This window comes from Bombus affinis, chromosome 2, assembly GCF_024516045.1.
Source record: "Bombus affinis isolate iyBomAffi1 chromosome 2, iyBomAffi1.2, whole genome shotgun sequence".
Lineage (NCBI taxonomy): Eukaryota > Metazoa > Arthropoda > Insecta > Hymenoptera > Apidae > Bombus > Bombus affinis.
Genome location: NC_066345.1, coordinates 8,931,537 through 8,947,590, shown reverse-complemented (window position 1 = coordinate 8,947,590; position 16,054 = coordinate 8,931,537). Strand labels below are relative to the sequence as shown.

The 16,054-nt window shown below is 41.9% G+C and overlaps 1 protein-coding gene across 2 annotated transcripts in view; it reads left to right on the top strand.

The window, feature by feature from the left end:
* The window catches only part of LOC126913897 (beta-1-syntrophin), a 350,149-nt gene that overhangs the window by 312,914 nt on the left and 21,181 nt on the right, over positions 1 to 16,054 (top strand). For both annotated transcript variants that reach the window (XM_050717170.1, XM_050717171.1), the window contains exon 5: positions 7,162 to 7,385. In XM_050717170.1, the coding sequence (XP_050573127.1) occupies positions 7,162 to 7,385 (224 nt within the window). The remainder of the gene's footprint in view (positions 1 to 7,161; positions 7,386 to 16,054) is intronic.

Genomic DNA, 16,054 nt, shown 5'->3' with positions numbered 1-16,054 from the left:
ATAACGTGTTTTAGGATAAACGAAAACAACGTAGAACGGAATATTTAATTTAATAATCGATAAATATTATATATTTGCGATATCAGAGGATAGAGAGAATGGTTGGCTTCGAGTTGCATGATGAAATTTAAGAAATCCCAGCGAATTTTCCATTCGCACGGGAACGTTTTTCGTTTTAATGAAAAGCTGCGCTTGGCTGCGAATTATATCAGTAAATATTTAGCGAACTCGCGGTCCGATCTAATTACTTTTTAACGCGATTCGCTCATTGAATCTCTGCTTTCACCACTCAGAAGGTTCATCAAACCTTCACATTCTCTGAATAAATTGCAATCCTGTCCATCGGTTTAAATTTTCAAATCGCTCTCGTCTGCTTTCTCTTCGTTTTCACTGTTCAATAATTTTGCTAAAGTTTATATATATCGTTGAACTGATCAAAGAAAAATATTAAAATACATAGAATACTCGAAGTGTCCTTCTTTTTACAAAATCAACAGTTTCCTCTTTGGAAACTATAAGTTAACACAGACAATTCCTGAGGAACCGTCGTCCTTGAAACCCCCAATTTACCCCAACGCTATTATCTCAAACTCATCAACCCTAGGAAGAAAAAAAGCTCCGATCTTCTCGTCCACGGTATCCAAAGACCAGCATCAAAAACGAGCCACCGGTATCAAGACTGTCCCGAGCGATGCTAAAATTAACTGCACGCTCCGAAACAACGCGAAATTGAGTTCATATCGATGGAGTAAGGTGATTCAGTTAGTCCTTGGCCGTCTGTTGAAGCGTTCCGGAATCAGCGTTTAGCCGGCAGCAGACGAGCTGCCTAAGCGCGCTTTTTCCCTCCCTAACTTTCCTTAACCGAGTGCAAACGAAGTTTCGAACAAACTGCGTCTGCAGAGGGAAGAAAAAGAAGAAAAGAAAAGAAGATCAGGTTGTTGGAGACAAGAGGCGTCAGCTTGTTCGTCCCACCGGCCATTCTCCAAGTTCTCCGGAAGTATGCATATTGCTGGTGCAATTTTATTAACCCCTTTAGAGCGCCCCGTCACGGAACATCGGTTATCCAGAGTCTCTTTTTAAACGACGCTGAGTCGAAGGAACGTTAAATAGATTTTTCGACGACGAGGTACAGTCTGCCTTCACCATATAGAGCGTCGTTGTTGGTATCATCGGTTAAAGTGTTTTTATCGTCGTTTAATAGAGTGACGTTAACGAGTACGGTATTACCATGCAAATGTTGTAAGCTTTCCGCTTTTTCAGAATAATGCTATCTCACAGGACCGATCTTTCTGTATCGTTAAACCAGCAGATTCGAGATACCAACTGTGTTTTTCTTCGTCTTATCGAAGTCGTTGTAAGACCTCCACGTGTATACCGCGGAGATCTCGAGGCACTCATTAATTTGAAGTAAAAACGATCGTATCCCCATCCCTTGAAGGCCCTTAACGCGGCAATAAATCTCTGATATCACGGAACGTTTCCATCGCACGCAAACAATTTCCGGAAGAATACTTGGATAAGTGGCGTTTCTCAATGGAACACGAATACGACGAGTATCCTGAAGTGTGTTCTTACAACACCATCAAGCGTACAAACAATGCGCAAGATTAATCAGATTTTCTATTCAATCCAAGTTATGACTTTTTTCGCCGATGGAAAGATATTTCTTTTATCTGGTTGGAAAAGCCTGGTTAAAAATAAAATTGCACAATGTTGGAAACGATCGCTTCCGTTTCTCTTTCGACATAGAAACGCTCGTCGATACCAGCCCGAATCGACTGCACTCCAACGAACCATATTCATCGCGCTTTTCAACGGCCACTATTATTCCTTCTCGTTATTATTGCCACGGCGCGATAGCGCGAAGCGTTGCAGAATCGACAACAGCGGTTGATGAATGGAAAAGAATCGCGATCGACCGACGAATGTTCCAGACTGAGCGTCAGTTGACGGTGCGAATACCGTTGCGAGTAGAGGTTTTTATTTTTGCTCTCAAAAAATACAAAGTAGCAAGGGAAGAAAGGACAGAGACCACGTGAAACAGGATCAGGTAGAGATTCGGGTGTATCAGTAGGATATTTCAGTCAAACTATATCTTTTCTTCTTTTTCTTTTTTTTTTCTTTTGAATAATCTTACATCTAGGATATAATTTCTATTCTTCAAAATAAAAGAAATTTGTTCGCTATTGATATAATTATCATATTGATTATAATATTCTCAGTTAATATTGTAATATCCTCGCTTACACGTATTATTTTATTTTCCAAATTATCCTATATCAGAATTTCTTACCTTATTGAAAAAGAATGAAAAACAACGCTATTTTTTCGTTAATCGCGTTGCAATATAATTGTTGTTTGCGCAGATGGTTTTGAAAGATGTATCGTTGGAAGTTTCATCGACGACGAATTGTGCGCCAAGAGGCACGATAGGATTCTTTTTTTTTTTTTTTTTTTTTTTTTGTTTCAGAAACAGGCCGATGTAAGTCTGGCAGAGTGGCTGGATCACTGCCAACTGAAAGAAAGTCTCTCTCTTCCTCGAGCTCGAGGGGTTAATTGGCTTAATTTTCTTGAAGAACGAGGAACGCTTTCCAGCCCCACTTCCTGCCCGTTTCTTTCTCGCAACGAAAACGTTGTTCTTTCGCGGAGAAAAGTTGCTTCTTCCTCTAAACTCTGTTCGAGTAGAGACTTTATACTGCAATTATCACCTGCACTTTCTTCTGTCTGCTCTATTTTAGAATTCGTTTGAAAGAAATTCTAGCGAATCTCCTTTCACAATGAATTTCCTCCGAGAAACTAAAAATTAGAAATTTAATCTTTTAGTAAAATTACAAATAACTTCTATTATTCGTATGCTTTTCGGAAGTTTCTCAGGTTAACACGAACTGAAACAGCTGAAAGCTTCAAATAATCGTGAACACGTATGATGAAAAAGTTAAATTCTTCATCGACCCGAACAATTTTATCCCAACGTTAAATGATCTTTAAATCTTGGTTACTGAATCGCGTAATTTCATGCTCACTATCTTAATATAAAAGCAGACAACAATTCTACCGTGTAGAATATTTGAGGACACTTGAATTCACTGATATACTCTTATCACGTCTGTCCTAAATAGCACGTGTCTTTGAAATGATTTCACCGCCAGGAAATTCACACCTCCATTACAATCTTGGCAAACTGTGGCGCCATTAAGAGAACCGTGTAACGTACACGTCATAAATGGTAAATTCTGCCGATCCTTCTCATTTTATCGAGTAAAGCCGGAAGCAGACTCTAGGAACGGTGTCAATGGAACCTCGAACCGCGTGAAATTTTCATCGATCCTTAACGAGGTCTTTGTTCCCATGACTGAAAACATGCGGTAGCTTCTTTCATACCTTACAAGAGACGCCTTTGCCACCCCCTTGCATGCTGGCCGGATTAGTTGCGAATAATTCACTACTAGAGAGCACAAAATGCAGTCCATTATCGTCGCCGTGCTTTAAAAGCCCGCTTCGTAAACAGAGTAATTTTCGTCGCTCGCCATCTTATATCGTTCTCAGTCAAATATTAAAGAGGTTCGACGGAGAGAAAGAGAGACAAGTGGAGAGAGAGAGAGAGAGAGAGAGAGAGAGAATGAGTGGTCCTAGATGGGTGGTCTGGCGTGTGTTTATAACGGACCGCTTGGAAATTAATGTCTCGGTCCAAGAATTAGGGTCGAGACGTTGCAGCTATCGGAAAGATGTTCGACGTTAAATCGATGCAGAGAGGCGATTCACCGATAAGCCGCTTTTATCGCGGCCCAGAAACGTTGGATCGCTTTGAAATATTAAATGCTGTCGGATTCATCGGGCTGTTTGATGAAATGGAACGGAGAGGTTGCAGAACGAGATCGGCCCGAGACAAACAGCAAATCTTCCCTGTATCGATGAAATAAAAATTATACGGCCGTAGCTTTGAAACGCGGACAGAAAAGAGATCAAAGGGGCACGGTGGATAGACAACGAAGTATTTGCCGGTTGGATGCCGCGAAACTTGGTTGTATCGGACGCAGCTAATTACCGTTACTTGGTCACGACGAGTCGTCGATTTTCCCCGGGAACAAATTGGATAAGCTTGTCGCTTTTATCGTTTACCAGCAGCTGCAATAATCGACGGTTAACCGGCAGCGGATAGCGTCCCTTTGCGCACCAAGACACGACTTAATGGAGCTACGTCGGACGCACGATCGTCGGTGAAATGTAAAAAAGCGGTGACCAACCGCAGACTCGGAGCCAGTAATTAAACGATCCTGGGGAAACGGGTCGCAAAGGAAGCGGGGCAACGTGTCGATTCGTTTTCACTAGGGAGTAGTACGTGCGGACAACAGAGAGACCATAATAGAGAATTCCATTGTCGTTTTACCCCACCGTTCCGACGTTGTTTAAGAGAAAAACAAAGAAATCTCGAATTGATATAATACTATTTGCAAATAAATCGAAAGGAATTCAAAGAATAGGGTGGGGAAAGGTCAAAGGATGAAGCGGAGAATCGAGTGCATCCAGAAGGATGTTCTCGCACACGCTGTCCAGAGACACGTGATTTAACCATCACGGCGTAAACACGCAGCGTTTTCAGCGGAATGTCAATATTCGACAGTTCAATTAATCCACGATGTATCATCCCTGCGGGGAGCAGATGGAGGATACAATGTCCTCCATCTACCCGTACCTGCATTCCGGCCGTACTGAAAACCACCAGCCCGTTATACAGAGAGAGGGTTTACATGGTTGTATCCGGCGCACAAGCCACGCGTTCTCTCCTTCCGCTCGATATTGTCTCCCGGATAAGTGGCAGCGGGAAAATGCACTTGACACTTATGAGGCTACATTTCTCGAACGGCAGGCGACACACACACGCGCGCGCGCACTCTCTCTCTCTCTCTCTCTCTCTCTCTCTCTCTTTCTCTCTTTTTACTTTCCTTCGTTTACTTCGTTTTTTCCATCGTCCGTGTCGCCTACGAACGACGCATGTCTGGAATGCAACTAGAAGTGGAAAGAAACTGCCAATGCATCCCGTCTATCGTTGTTTCCTTTCGTTCGCTGAAAAATTTTCCCCTTTTCTCTCTTTTTTTCATTCATGTGCTACTTACATGCTCGTCGAACGTGTAAAGGCAATAACGTGCTATACCATCACTTTCGCGTAGTATAAATATAAATATAAAAAAGATATGAATATTGGAATGCCATAGAAAAATAATGATTCGTGGACAACTATCAGAATGTTTAAAATTCATTGTTACTAAGCCCAATGAAAGCCACTTGAAAGCTTAGATAATAAAGGGAAATTTTATTTGCATTTCTGTGATGTAAATGATCCCACAAATTACTCAGTTTTCCAACCACTTTCCATCTACCTAGGATTTTATCACTAGAATTAAACTACAAAAATGCGAGCACAAATAATTATTATCTCTTGCACATAGTAGAATAGCGTCGGAATGTATGGTGACGAATTTTTCCGCGAATATGTTGACGAATATGTTCACGAGTTATCCGTAACAATTTCTAGAACTGTTGGGACAATAATTTAATCCAATATCGAATTACCGAAATAAGAATATAATTTTTAAAATCTTATATCGTTACTAAATACCTTTAGTCAAATTATTGAGACTCGTACGATAAAAATGATACCAAATATAACTATATCTGTCCAACAATTTTTAATTAAACTAAAGAAGTATATAATATGTCATTAGGAGTAAGAAATGTCCCCATTCTACAGTCGTCTTATTACACTTATTATTATATCTTGTCTTATTCGCACTGTCTACTTCTTAGTGGTGCCCACAATACACTCACAGCAGATTGAGCAGAAGTCAGATAATGTTGGTCAATTGTCGGGAAATCACCACTCCGCATATATAGTGTGTTCAATGTTATGACACGATGTACCAAGAATTCCGTTAAGCCAGGTTTACGCCACAGTTGAAAGCAACCGCTATTTCCAAGAAATATATTTTTAGCGCCACGACCACCTGCGTGTCAGCGGTCAGATGGTACGGGAGTAATTCAACGGATTTGCAATAGGATGTATTTTCAACTTATTCGTAGCACTTCTCCGTAGCTCAATAATCGAGGCCCTGTCATAAACCTTAGAGTTTCTAATCGGTCATGCGACGGCCGACCTAACAGTTTCCGCAACATAACTCGGACACTCTCGAACATTCTACAGAGGTGTGCGTTCCACCACCTCCACGTACACCCTCACACAACACCTTCTAAGGGGGATCGATTCCTTCCATTCAATTGCACAACGTGCAATGAAAGGAAAGGTACGAGGTATAAAGAATGCGGAAATAGACAATTTTCGATCAGAATCTGTAGAATCTACTAAGAATCTATCAGAGAACCGAATCACGCGAAAATTACACGGAAGTTTGAGAATTAACAAAATCACACCTACGAGAACTCAGTCACGTCAGAATAGGCAGAATCGATTAGAATCACAATCTCAAAACACACATACACATATACACGCTAGTTTGTGTATAAATATAGTCAAATTCATAAGCAATCGATCAAACAATCCTCCCGCAATCGTACAACACGAGAGCGTACACGATTGGTTACACCCCTTGATCGAACGTACGGGCTTTCGCTCGATTTTACATGGACGAGCAATTCCCGCTCGAATGCAATACATCCGGGTATTACTGTACCTACAAATTGTTATTCATTTTGAATTCTTATCCTACACAAATGCAAAACTCCGACATTCCAACTCTCTGCTCATTGATCTGAATCAGTCTCATCTATTTTGTATGAAATCAGCAGGTGTCTCAATACAATACGATACTTATAAATGGAAGTATATATACCAACAGAAGTATAGTATAGTAGTATACATGGTGACATTCGAGGGAATGAGAAATCACAAATTCCAGCGACGTGTTGTTATCGTGGCCGAGCAGGTGTCTCGCATAATTTCTGCGGCTTGCAAATTTGCCTGGAGCTCACGCTTCGCCTTGACTCGCGCGTGTCGCCGAAAGAAGCATTCTCGACGGGGCGTGAATCGTGCCGGATCACGATTTCCGCTGCGATCAGCCGGCTGTTTGGTTACGTGCATACACCCCGCGTATCCCACTCTCACGCACAGAGAAGATTTACGAGCCGTGTTACGCGATCTGTCCACAGAACGGACGTGCTAGCAGCGAGAGCAGCGAGGACGGAGCAGGAAGCAGCGCCAGCACCTCGCGAGGAGCCGGAAGTGGATTCGCACTCGGTGGTGGATGTACCGGTGGATGGCGCAGCGTCTTCGGCGCCGTTTCCGGTCGGGAATTGAGGCTGTACGAGTGCGCTCCTTGGAGTCCCGAAGCTTGGGCCTCGCCCAGCATCACCTGTCCATTGATCGCTACCAGGTGAGCAAAATTTGTATTTTTATTTTCTATGTGCGTTGTAAATATTTTAGAGCGAGAATTTAAGGTAGTGTTGTGGAAAATTGGAAAGTGGAGAAGCGTAGATGAACAAAGGGAAGAAATTGGTACGTGAATAGATTGGCAATCGAACGGTCGATTGGGTGTAATATGTGTATGTAACAGTAACGAGAATGTTTAACAGTAACGAGAATAATAACGAAAGAAAAATATATGTAAAATCAACTGTGGAGAACGTGAACTATTTGAACCATTATATACAGTACAATTGCATTTAACGCTTAAGATTTAGAGATAGTTAAAGACATAAACGTCAAAACTTAGCTTATCGTTCAAAAGGAATGCGAAAATTAACACATTATGAGAGTATGAAATAATGTAATAAGAACAGAAGATATAAAAGGTATAGAGCCTATAGAATAACCCGAAATCCAACTATTTCAATTTTTATGTCGTAACTTCCAGTACCTTAGATTGCGGAGCGGTCTGACTATGATCCCCCTATTCTACCGCGACGTTATACGCGAACTTTCACGATCCAAGATTCCACAGTAGATTGAAAACGAACTTTTACGTTAATATCGCATGAATTCCAACTTATATCTGCGCTAAATATTTCTTGTCTCTTAATCTTCCTAAAATCGTTTTCAAAATACGCATAAACCTTCTCTAGCCGGAACTAACTAACTTGCTCGTTTCACTCCACATACCGAACGATGTATCTATGTATAATGGTGCATACCATACTTGTACATTGCTCTCTGAAACAATCATGCGGAATCGGAGGCGGCGCGTCGATAATCGCAATCGATAGGCCGCGAAACGAGTCGACGTCGCGGGGACTGCGCGTTTTAACGGTCCGCGCACGTAACGGCCGTCCCGACGCCGCGATACGAATAGCCGAGCGCGCGTATAATAGTCTTAATTAAAATAGTGGTCTAACGAACACCGCTAACTGCGGTAATCCGACGTGCCTCATTGGTAATCCCCCGGCTGTGCCAGTGAACACGAATGCGTTATGTTGGCCGGCCTGCCGGTGGCACGATCGACTGCCCCGCTCCCCAGCTCGTGGCTACGATATCGAGCCAAATTCTGTCCTACTATGTGTCCGTGCTTGCACAACTGTATGTGTCCATACGCGTGTGTTTGTGTGTGTGCGTGTAACTGTTGGACGACGTGACACCTTCGCGGTTGTCTGTCCAGCGAATATCACCACGATGATCGGCCATGTCTCGTCCATGCGATTGTTTCGGCCGAGGTGCGAGATCCTCTCGACGTTTCCTTTGGATCGGTATCGAGTCTCTGGATCTGGAGTGATTTATTCGATACAACGGTAAATGAATTGACGATTATTGTTTCAATCTCTATGTTTTTGTTCTTTCCGGATGTCTTATTGAAGGAAGATATAATTTTATGAGGCCCCTCAATTTTTATATTGTAATATTAGTATTATATACAAAGTGAATTATGCGGTGAGTAGATCCAAGATCTACCTTTAAAAAACGTTTAAAAGATTAGAATTAATGCTCTTCACTCGTGTATCAATTTAGTCTTCCGTTGTTCTCTTCTAAGAAATTAACATGTTTTTTGTAGTAGCGTTAATTATATAAAATCACATAACCGAATAGGGAACATATATAAGTTGGGATGAACATATTAATAGCAAAAGAAGGAAGACCAGTTTAAAAAATATCGTTTCTATTTGTTAGACCCTTTGATTAAGGGATGAGGATTGTCAGATGTTTCCTAAACAAAGATCCAAGTTCTGTATTGTTCGACTTTGCTCAGACTTGAGTATCAGTTTTAAAAAGTTAAAGATCAGTTTAAAATCGAAGATGCTTTCAATTGGGCGAGGAATTAAAGAAGGAATTAAAGAGGAATTAAAGGAATTAAAGATTAGTTACATAAATCACTTATCGATCGAGATCGAAGACTTTCACTTGAAGGATGGCCTCGTGGAACCTATTTTATTTCCGGAAATGCTCGGCTAAAAGCAATCCTCCTGATGCTCCTGTTCGAAAGAAACAGCGTGTCCATTTGTTCGGTCGCGGTGCCCTGTAATCGGAGAAGTCCCGCCCACGGCGACATAAGATAGAAACAGAGACGGAAAGAGACGCGAAAATGACCGCATTCCCTGGAATTGGATTTCGCTGGAGGGTGCTCGCGATCCGGAAAGTTAATGCAACTTGGGCCAAGAGAGCCGCCAGTCGAGACTGTGTGGTTAATACTACGCTGTCGTGGAAACGGCCATCAGAAAACGGAGAAAGCGATCTTCCCGTCGACGTTAAACGTTAAACGGACACCAAGAACACAGTCGTCCTTTCATTTCAAAAAATCGAAGGCTATCAGTTCGATCTGAATCGGATTCAAGAATTTTGTATTTATCTATTGGGTCGTATCAAAGTATTCGAGTACTCGCAGACATATTTTTATTACGAATATATTGTATGTGTCTTATGACGATAGTCGTGTTATTATAGTATTAATGAAGTTGCAAAATATTTTACATAACGCGTACACTATAACGATAATAGTTTAGTTTTCTATGGTGAGAGCTCAAATATTTTCGCGAGGGAATATATATATATTTTATTGTATCTATTGAAAGCAAAAGAAAATAGGGTGGGGGGTTTGTTCGTTGTTGAATTACCATCACGGCGAGATACAGGCTGAATTGTTAAGTAATCGTCGGCCATAAAACTTTCGCGCAGCGTTCGACGATAATAATCGAGTTGACGATACGGGATATACAAACGCGGGGAAAAGAATCGAATTTCCAAGCAGAAACATTCACCAAAGCGGTGTATCGACGAATGAAAAACGCGAAAAATGGTGGACGATCAAAAATCATCGGTCGATCAACAGAGAGTGATTCCCATTGACCGATCGATTAATACCGCGATGACCGGTTAGATTCGTTTAAGCGAAAATATGAAGGATAGATGAACGATGGAAAAATGAGAAATCAACGGCCGCCAGTCGATTCGTTGACAATCGATCCCGTTTTCGCATTCGCGATTCCGTAGTCCGATAGTTGTATCTATTATTATTTTTTAAAATCTTGTAAAACTTATTATTATTTAAAACCTTATTATTATTTTTTAAAACCTTGTAAAATCTTGTAAAAAGTATTAATCGCGTCGAGAATCGATCTTTTTTGGCGTAGACGAACGTGAATATATCAGATGGAAGAATAAACTCGATTCCGAATATCCATGAAATTTTTTACCGGTATATTTCACCAGCCCCTGCATCTTTATCGTCTTTACTTTTTTCATTCGAAAAACCAGGCAAACGAGAATAAACGTTGCACGAAGTAGTGTGGGAAAAATGTTCGATCGTTAACCAGACGATTGTATTTTACAGCAGATCGCCTTTAAATCTTGTTTACATCTCGTGTGTTGGCCAGCGTGCCTGGTTAAATTGCCGTCGTCGCCAATGGAGTGATTAATCGCGCTGATCGTAATTAACGATTTAGCACGCCGCTCACGGAAACTTCAGAATCACGTCCGCGCGCAAAGTCCCCCGACAGTAATCGTTGCCAAAGTAATCACCGAAATTACCCTCGATGCAGCGGCAACTTGTTCGGTTATTAATTACGGGGGCAACCTCGTACCCTGCTCGTTTAAATAACGATTTCCTTTATCAACGACTTTCGCCCTTAGACAATTTCCTTCTACGATATTATTCGATTCTTCCCGATATTATTCCCTTTGGTAAGGAGCCTTAGAGAAAATTGAACAATTCTCTCGCGAAACTTTCGAATCTCTAATTGCCAACGATAAATTTCCAAAGAATTTTGATTAAAGCACCTCGCGATCTGTTTCTATGATACGTAAAAGTTTATTCTACAGGACGAAGCACTTTCGGGTTTAAAGCTGAAGCAGTTTTGAACAATTGTGCGAATCTGATTTGTCCAAAGTCATCTCCAGCACAGTCGAGTAGTCCGTCTTTGGTGCGACGGTAGGTGAACTACGAGAGGTATGACACGCGTGAGATTATTCTACTGCTGTCTGGAGTCTTGCGCTAAGGGTGAAATGAATAGAGAGTCTGCAGAATGGTCTGTTCCAAATAGCTCAGTCGATGAAACAACCGCGACGTCTGCCGTGCAACTGTCACGGTCCATTGTCTTTCCATCATTAGCCTGTATCATATCAAAGCTAGGGATAGGAATCTCTGTGATGCTTCGTGCAGTCACGAGTCAAGATTCGTGAAGCACAGATTTGAAGAACAGTTTGAACAAGTAATACTTGGAGGAAAAGAAAATAGTAAAAATGATAGGATCTTTAATCTAAGAAGGATGTAGATGAAATTGTGAATGAGAGTTTAATAGAAATATTTCTGTTTGCAAATCTGACACAATGATCCTGAATTTTTATGCAAATTCATATTTTTATAAGATTCAAAGAGATAAAGTTTAACTAGAGATTTGCTTCACAGTGTGACGAATACTTTACTTTGAATATTTGACACATCTTTCCGTGTTATCCTTGCCGTATTAAATTTCCATAAATGAATGCATAGATATTCATAAATCGAAATCATAAGAAAACATTTATACGAATTTTTCACGGAGTATATCTCAAACACGATAGAGTCATAAGTAGCGAAAAATCGATAAAAAGCTGAACGTGTTTACGTAACGCTTTTTAAACCGATTAATCCAAGGAGTTGACGATAATTAACGGATCGGGTGTGAGCTTATGAAAGTTAAAGACCGTGACCTTGGTACAAAGCAGCGATCACGGGCTCTCTTGAAAAGGGTGAACTCACGCTGGAAGCGTTCCAACACTCTACACTCGGGGACCAACGATTGCCTGGTTAATTAATAGCGAGTGATTAATCGCCGGAGGATGGGATACCCTCGTCAAACAAACCTCTGACGAGGTCCCCGGCTTCGTACGTGATCTGCAAACGCGAGGAAGTGAAAGATCGACGGATGGATCAACAACCTCTCTCATCCGCGATTTTTTTTTTCCGACTTTTGACGTACGATCCTGTCGTTAACTTTTTAATACTCTTCCCATCGCGATATAACACATCTCTTCTCGTTGGTTATTTCTTTTGAACCGTTTAAGAAGAACTCAACTAGGTGATCGCCAATATAAATTTCGAATAAGTGTCGTGTTATTGCTTTTTTGTATCTTTATATATTACGTTATATGTATATAGTGAGAAAGTATATACTAAATTACTATCACTACGTTGTGGAATGAAATATACGGAAACTTGTAACGAGTATTCAAAGACTAGCGCTTTCAGTAAGAGTATATAAACAAATAGATAAGAATTTCGATTAAATCGTCAGAATTTCCACGAGAAGAGCTTTTCCGCAGGAAGCAAGAAAATATAGGCGTTGAAAAATCCCGTTTGCAAAATTGCTTATCGAACTAAAGGATCGGACACCAGGTTGCTTCGAGCCTTTATTAATCCATCGATTTATTAATCGATCGAAAAACGGAAGACGCCGCGTGATTCGTCACGCGAAATACGCGGCCGATAAAGCACGCGGCTCGTTTAAAGTATAGCTCGGTCGACGCATCGTCTTCTCGAGGCTCTAAGCCTGTTCCGCCGTTCAACGCAAACACGTACACGCGACAGTTCTCTTTCAAAATGGGGTTAAACGCTTGTGATTTATGTAAGAAGCTTGTCGTACTCCTTCGCGGATGCGGTATGGAGGAGAGAGAGGAGAAGAGAAGAAGCGAAGAAACGGAAGAAGCGAGGAAAAGGCCGCGCGACGATATGTCAGCCGAAGATATGGGAATTTCGTGGCGTTAGAGAGTGCCTGGTGGATGTGACGTCTTCCTCTGACGGCTCCTCGCGCAATTTTCGACTCGCTTCCGAGCGGATCTGTCGCACGGTGAAGAATCACCCCCGCCGTGGAAATATTGTTGCGTCTCGGCAGATACGATTGGGAACAGTGGTCCGCATGTACGATTGTAGAAACTCGGACGTTCAATAATTCATTTCGCTTTAGAAACCAGTTCTTTTGCCATTTTTGCTTTCTCCTCGGTCTCAACAATTTGTATGTTTTTACCTGGAAATGATTAACGAGTTAGCGGTTTGTTTTTGATCGCAGAAGGACAGGCAGCTGGGGGATGGAAGAAAACCGAGATACATATTCAACGAGGCGACGTGAAAAACGGCCACTTAAACGCGGCCATCGTATACCCAATTGCCGCCGCTCCTGGTAGCTCGTTCTTCGAAACTTTATTCCCTCTGGAAGCAACTTTCGCGATAGAAAGAACGCGCCATCTGACGTCGATGTACAGTCTCTGTTTCGATTATTTCTGCGCTCATACATGATATTCATAGACCTGGCTGGCTATAAAACATCGCACAAGCCGCGTTTTATCCCGTTTCTCATCTGCCTGACCATGTACCGTCTTATTCTACTTACAAACTATATCGCTGTCTCTAATCGATTCAAATCATATTCTACCGTGAACCACGTTGTTTTAGCGTTTTAAAATGTTAATCCACACCCCATAGAAATCACACGCGTTCAGAAAATCTCAACCTGTCGCTACAATTGCACGAATTTAGCTCCCCGAAAGGAAAATATCGCTGCTTTTTAAACGAGTCGATCGATTCGATTCCATGCGAACTATATTTAAAATCGGATCCCAGGGTGGCGCACGGTATCGACCAACGCAGTCACTCGCTCCCTCCTACCCTCCGTATCATCGCGCTAGACATTTATTTCGCGAAGCTTTTCGGATTTGACGGATTAGAGCCGAGCTTCTCGGTATCCCCAACGCTGCGACGATATTAATGCGCGTCGGCCGTGAACAGGGATGACCTGCACGCGGCCCAAAAGCTCGATATCGAACCCCTTGAAGAGGGCGGGTTTGGAGGTGAGAGAAAAAAAATGATGCAGGCTACACCGCGTGACGGAAGAGGGTAAAAATTACGGATAGATAAGGCCGCTAAAGGCGTCATTCGTTTACCATGAAACTGACAGCGACGATAAAGTTTCTTTCCCTCTAGAGTGGCTTAGTCCACCTCCTCTACGACGATCCACGACTCTTTATCGTCCGACTTAGGAAGACGGATGCCGCGGAAAACAAGGAACCTTCCGACCAGAGTTGGTGATGTTGAGGAACGAAGGTAATTGGAAATGAAGCAAAATTTGTTGACAAAGGAGATGGAAATTTCGGGAATCTGTGTGTCGACGATTAATATTGTACTTAAAATATAAGGCACAGCGAAACTATATTTCTTCGCCGTCGTTTTCTTTAAAGCCGAAGGTTTTAAAAGCTACTGTTTAGAGTCAGTTCCAAGCGAAAATGTAGAAACCTTGTCCCAAATGAAAATGTAAAACAATCAGAAAATCGTTTCCTATGTCTTGCCACGTTTCAACGCCAAATATTCCCTGAAATTTTTCTGTAAGAATTTCCAAATTTCCAGCCTTTTTCGTTAGTTTAAGTTCGTTTTCGTTTAAGTTCACCCTCGCGCTTCGAACGCGCAATCTTTGCGCCGCATTCGTGTTTGCAAAAGCTTTATAAAAATAAAAACACACACGTTGGTCGATAATCGACGCTCTGCGGCAAACAAAAGATGAAGGAAATCCAATTTTGCGTTGGTAGAAATTTATTGTAAAGTGCACTCGAAATTCGAGCGGCCTATCGCTCTTAAGAGGCTCACCACTCGTTTTCGCGCGTGATCTGCCGCACGGAGTATCGCGTATCCACAGGTTGGTAATATCGGCGTCGGTTTCCCACGAGAAATTTTATTTCTCTCTTTCTCTCTCTCTCTCTCTCTCTCTCTCTCTCTCTCTCTCTCTCTTTCATGTTTTTTACTCCGTGCGTGTGTGCTTTTTGTGTTCACGCCATTCGCGTTTATTTATTATCAGTCGGCCGACGCGAACCACGGTCATCAATTCGGATTAACGCCGGCTCAACAGCAGTTTTCGAACCGCTGTCACTTTTCTCGTTACAGTTGTTACCGGTGTCACGTTGTCGTTGGTATTGCCAGAGCCAGATATAGATTTATGAATCGACAAATCGGGCAAATTTGCCCTCGAGATGACCATCGCTGAATCTGTGAACAAGCGCGCGTTTTTTGTGATAGATCCCACAATGTTAGCGTACAATAAAAGATTCGGAAAAAAACGCGTCTACTGTAATTTGTATTAGTACATTGTCACGCGTGAAATTGATCATTTCCAACGAGTCACGATTCGCGGGATTCTATAAAAGGTACATTCGTATACGTGGAAATGAAGAAAGTTAGTATCTTAAATATATAAAAAGAAAAGGTTCGAAATAGGGTTAGATATTTCGTGCGTTACAAGCTGACGATTTACAATGCAAACTCGATGTCGAGAAGGGACGGGTGAAACTCGCAAACGGATCGATTCACCTCGATAGAATTTCTGACGAAACGTCACAGAGAAAGGAAGAGAGGAGAGAGTATTTCAGGAAATTACGCCTAAATTGCCACAGGATAAAGTTTAAACGGTTCGTTGACGGCGGCCAATATTCGGTAGCAAATCCGCGCAGCGCCTTCCGAAATTACAAATAAAACTCACGAAATCGTGACGCGATTGCTAGACACGGGGAAAAGCTTGCCACGAGAGAGAAGCAACAAGGAGAACAACCACGTGGAAAACAACAGACATCCGCATGTCGTCCCGTGAAATTGCATTCGAC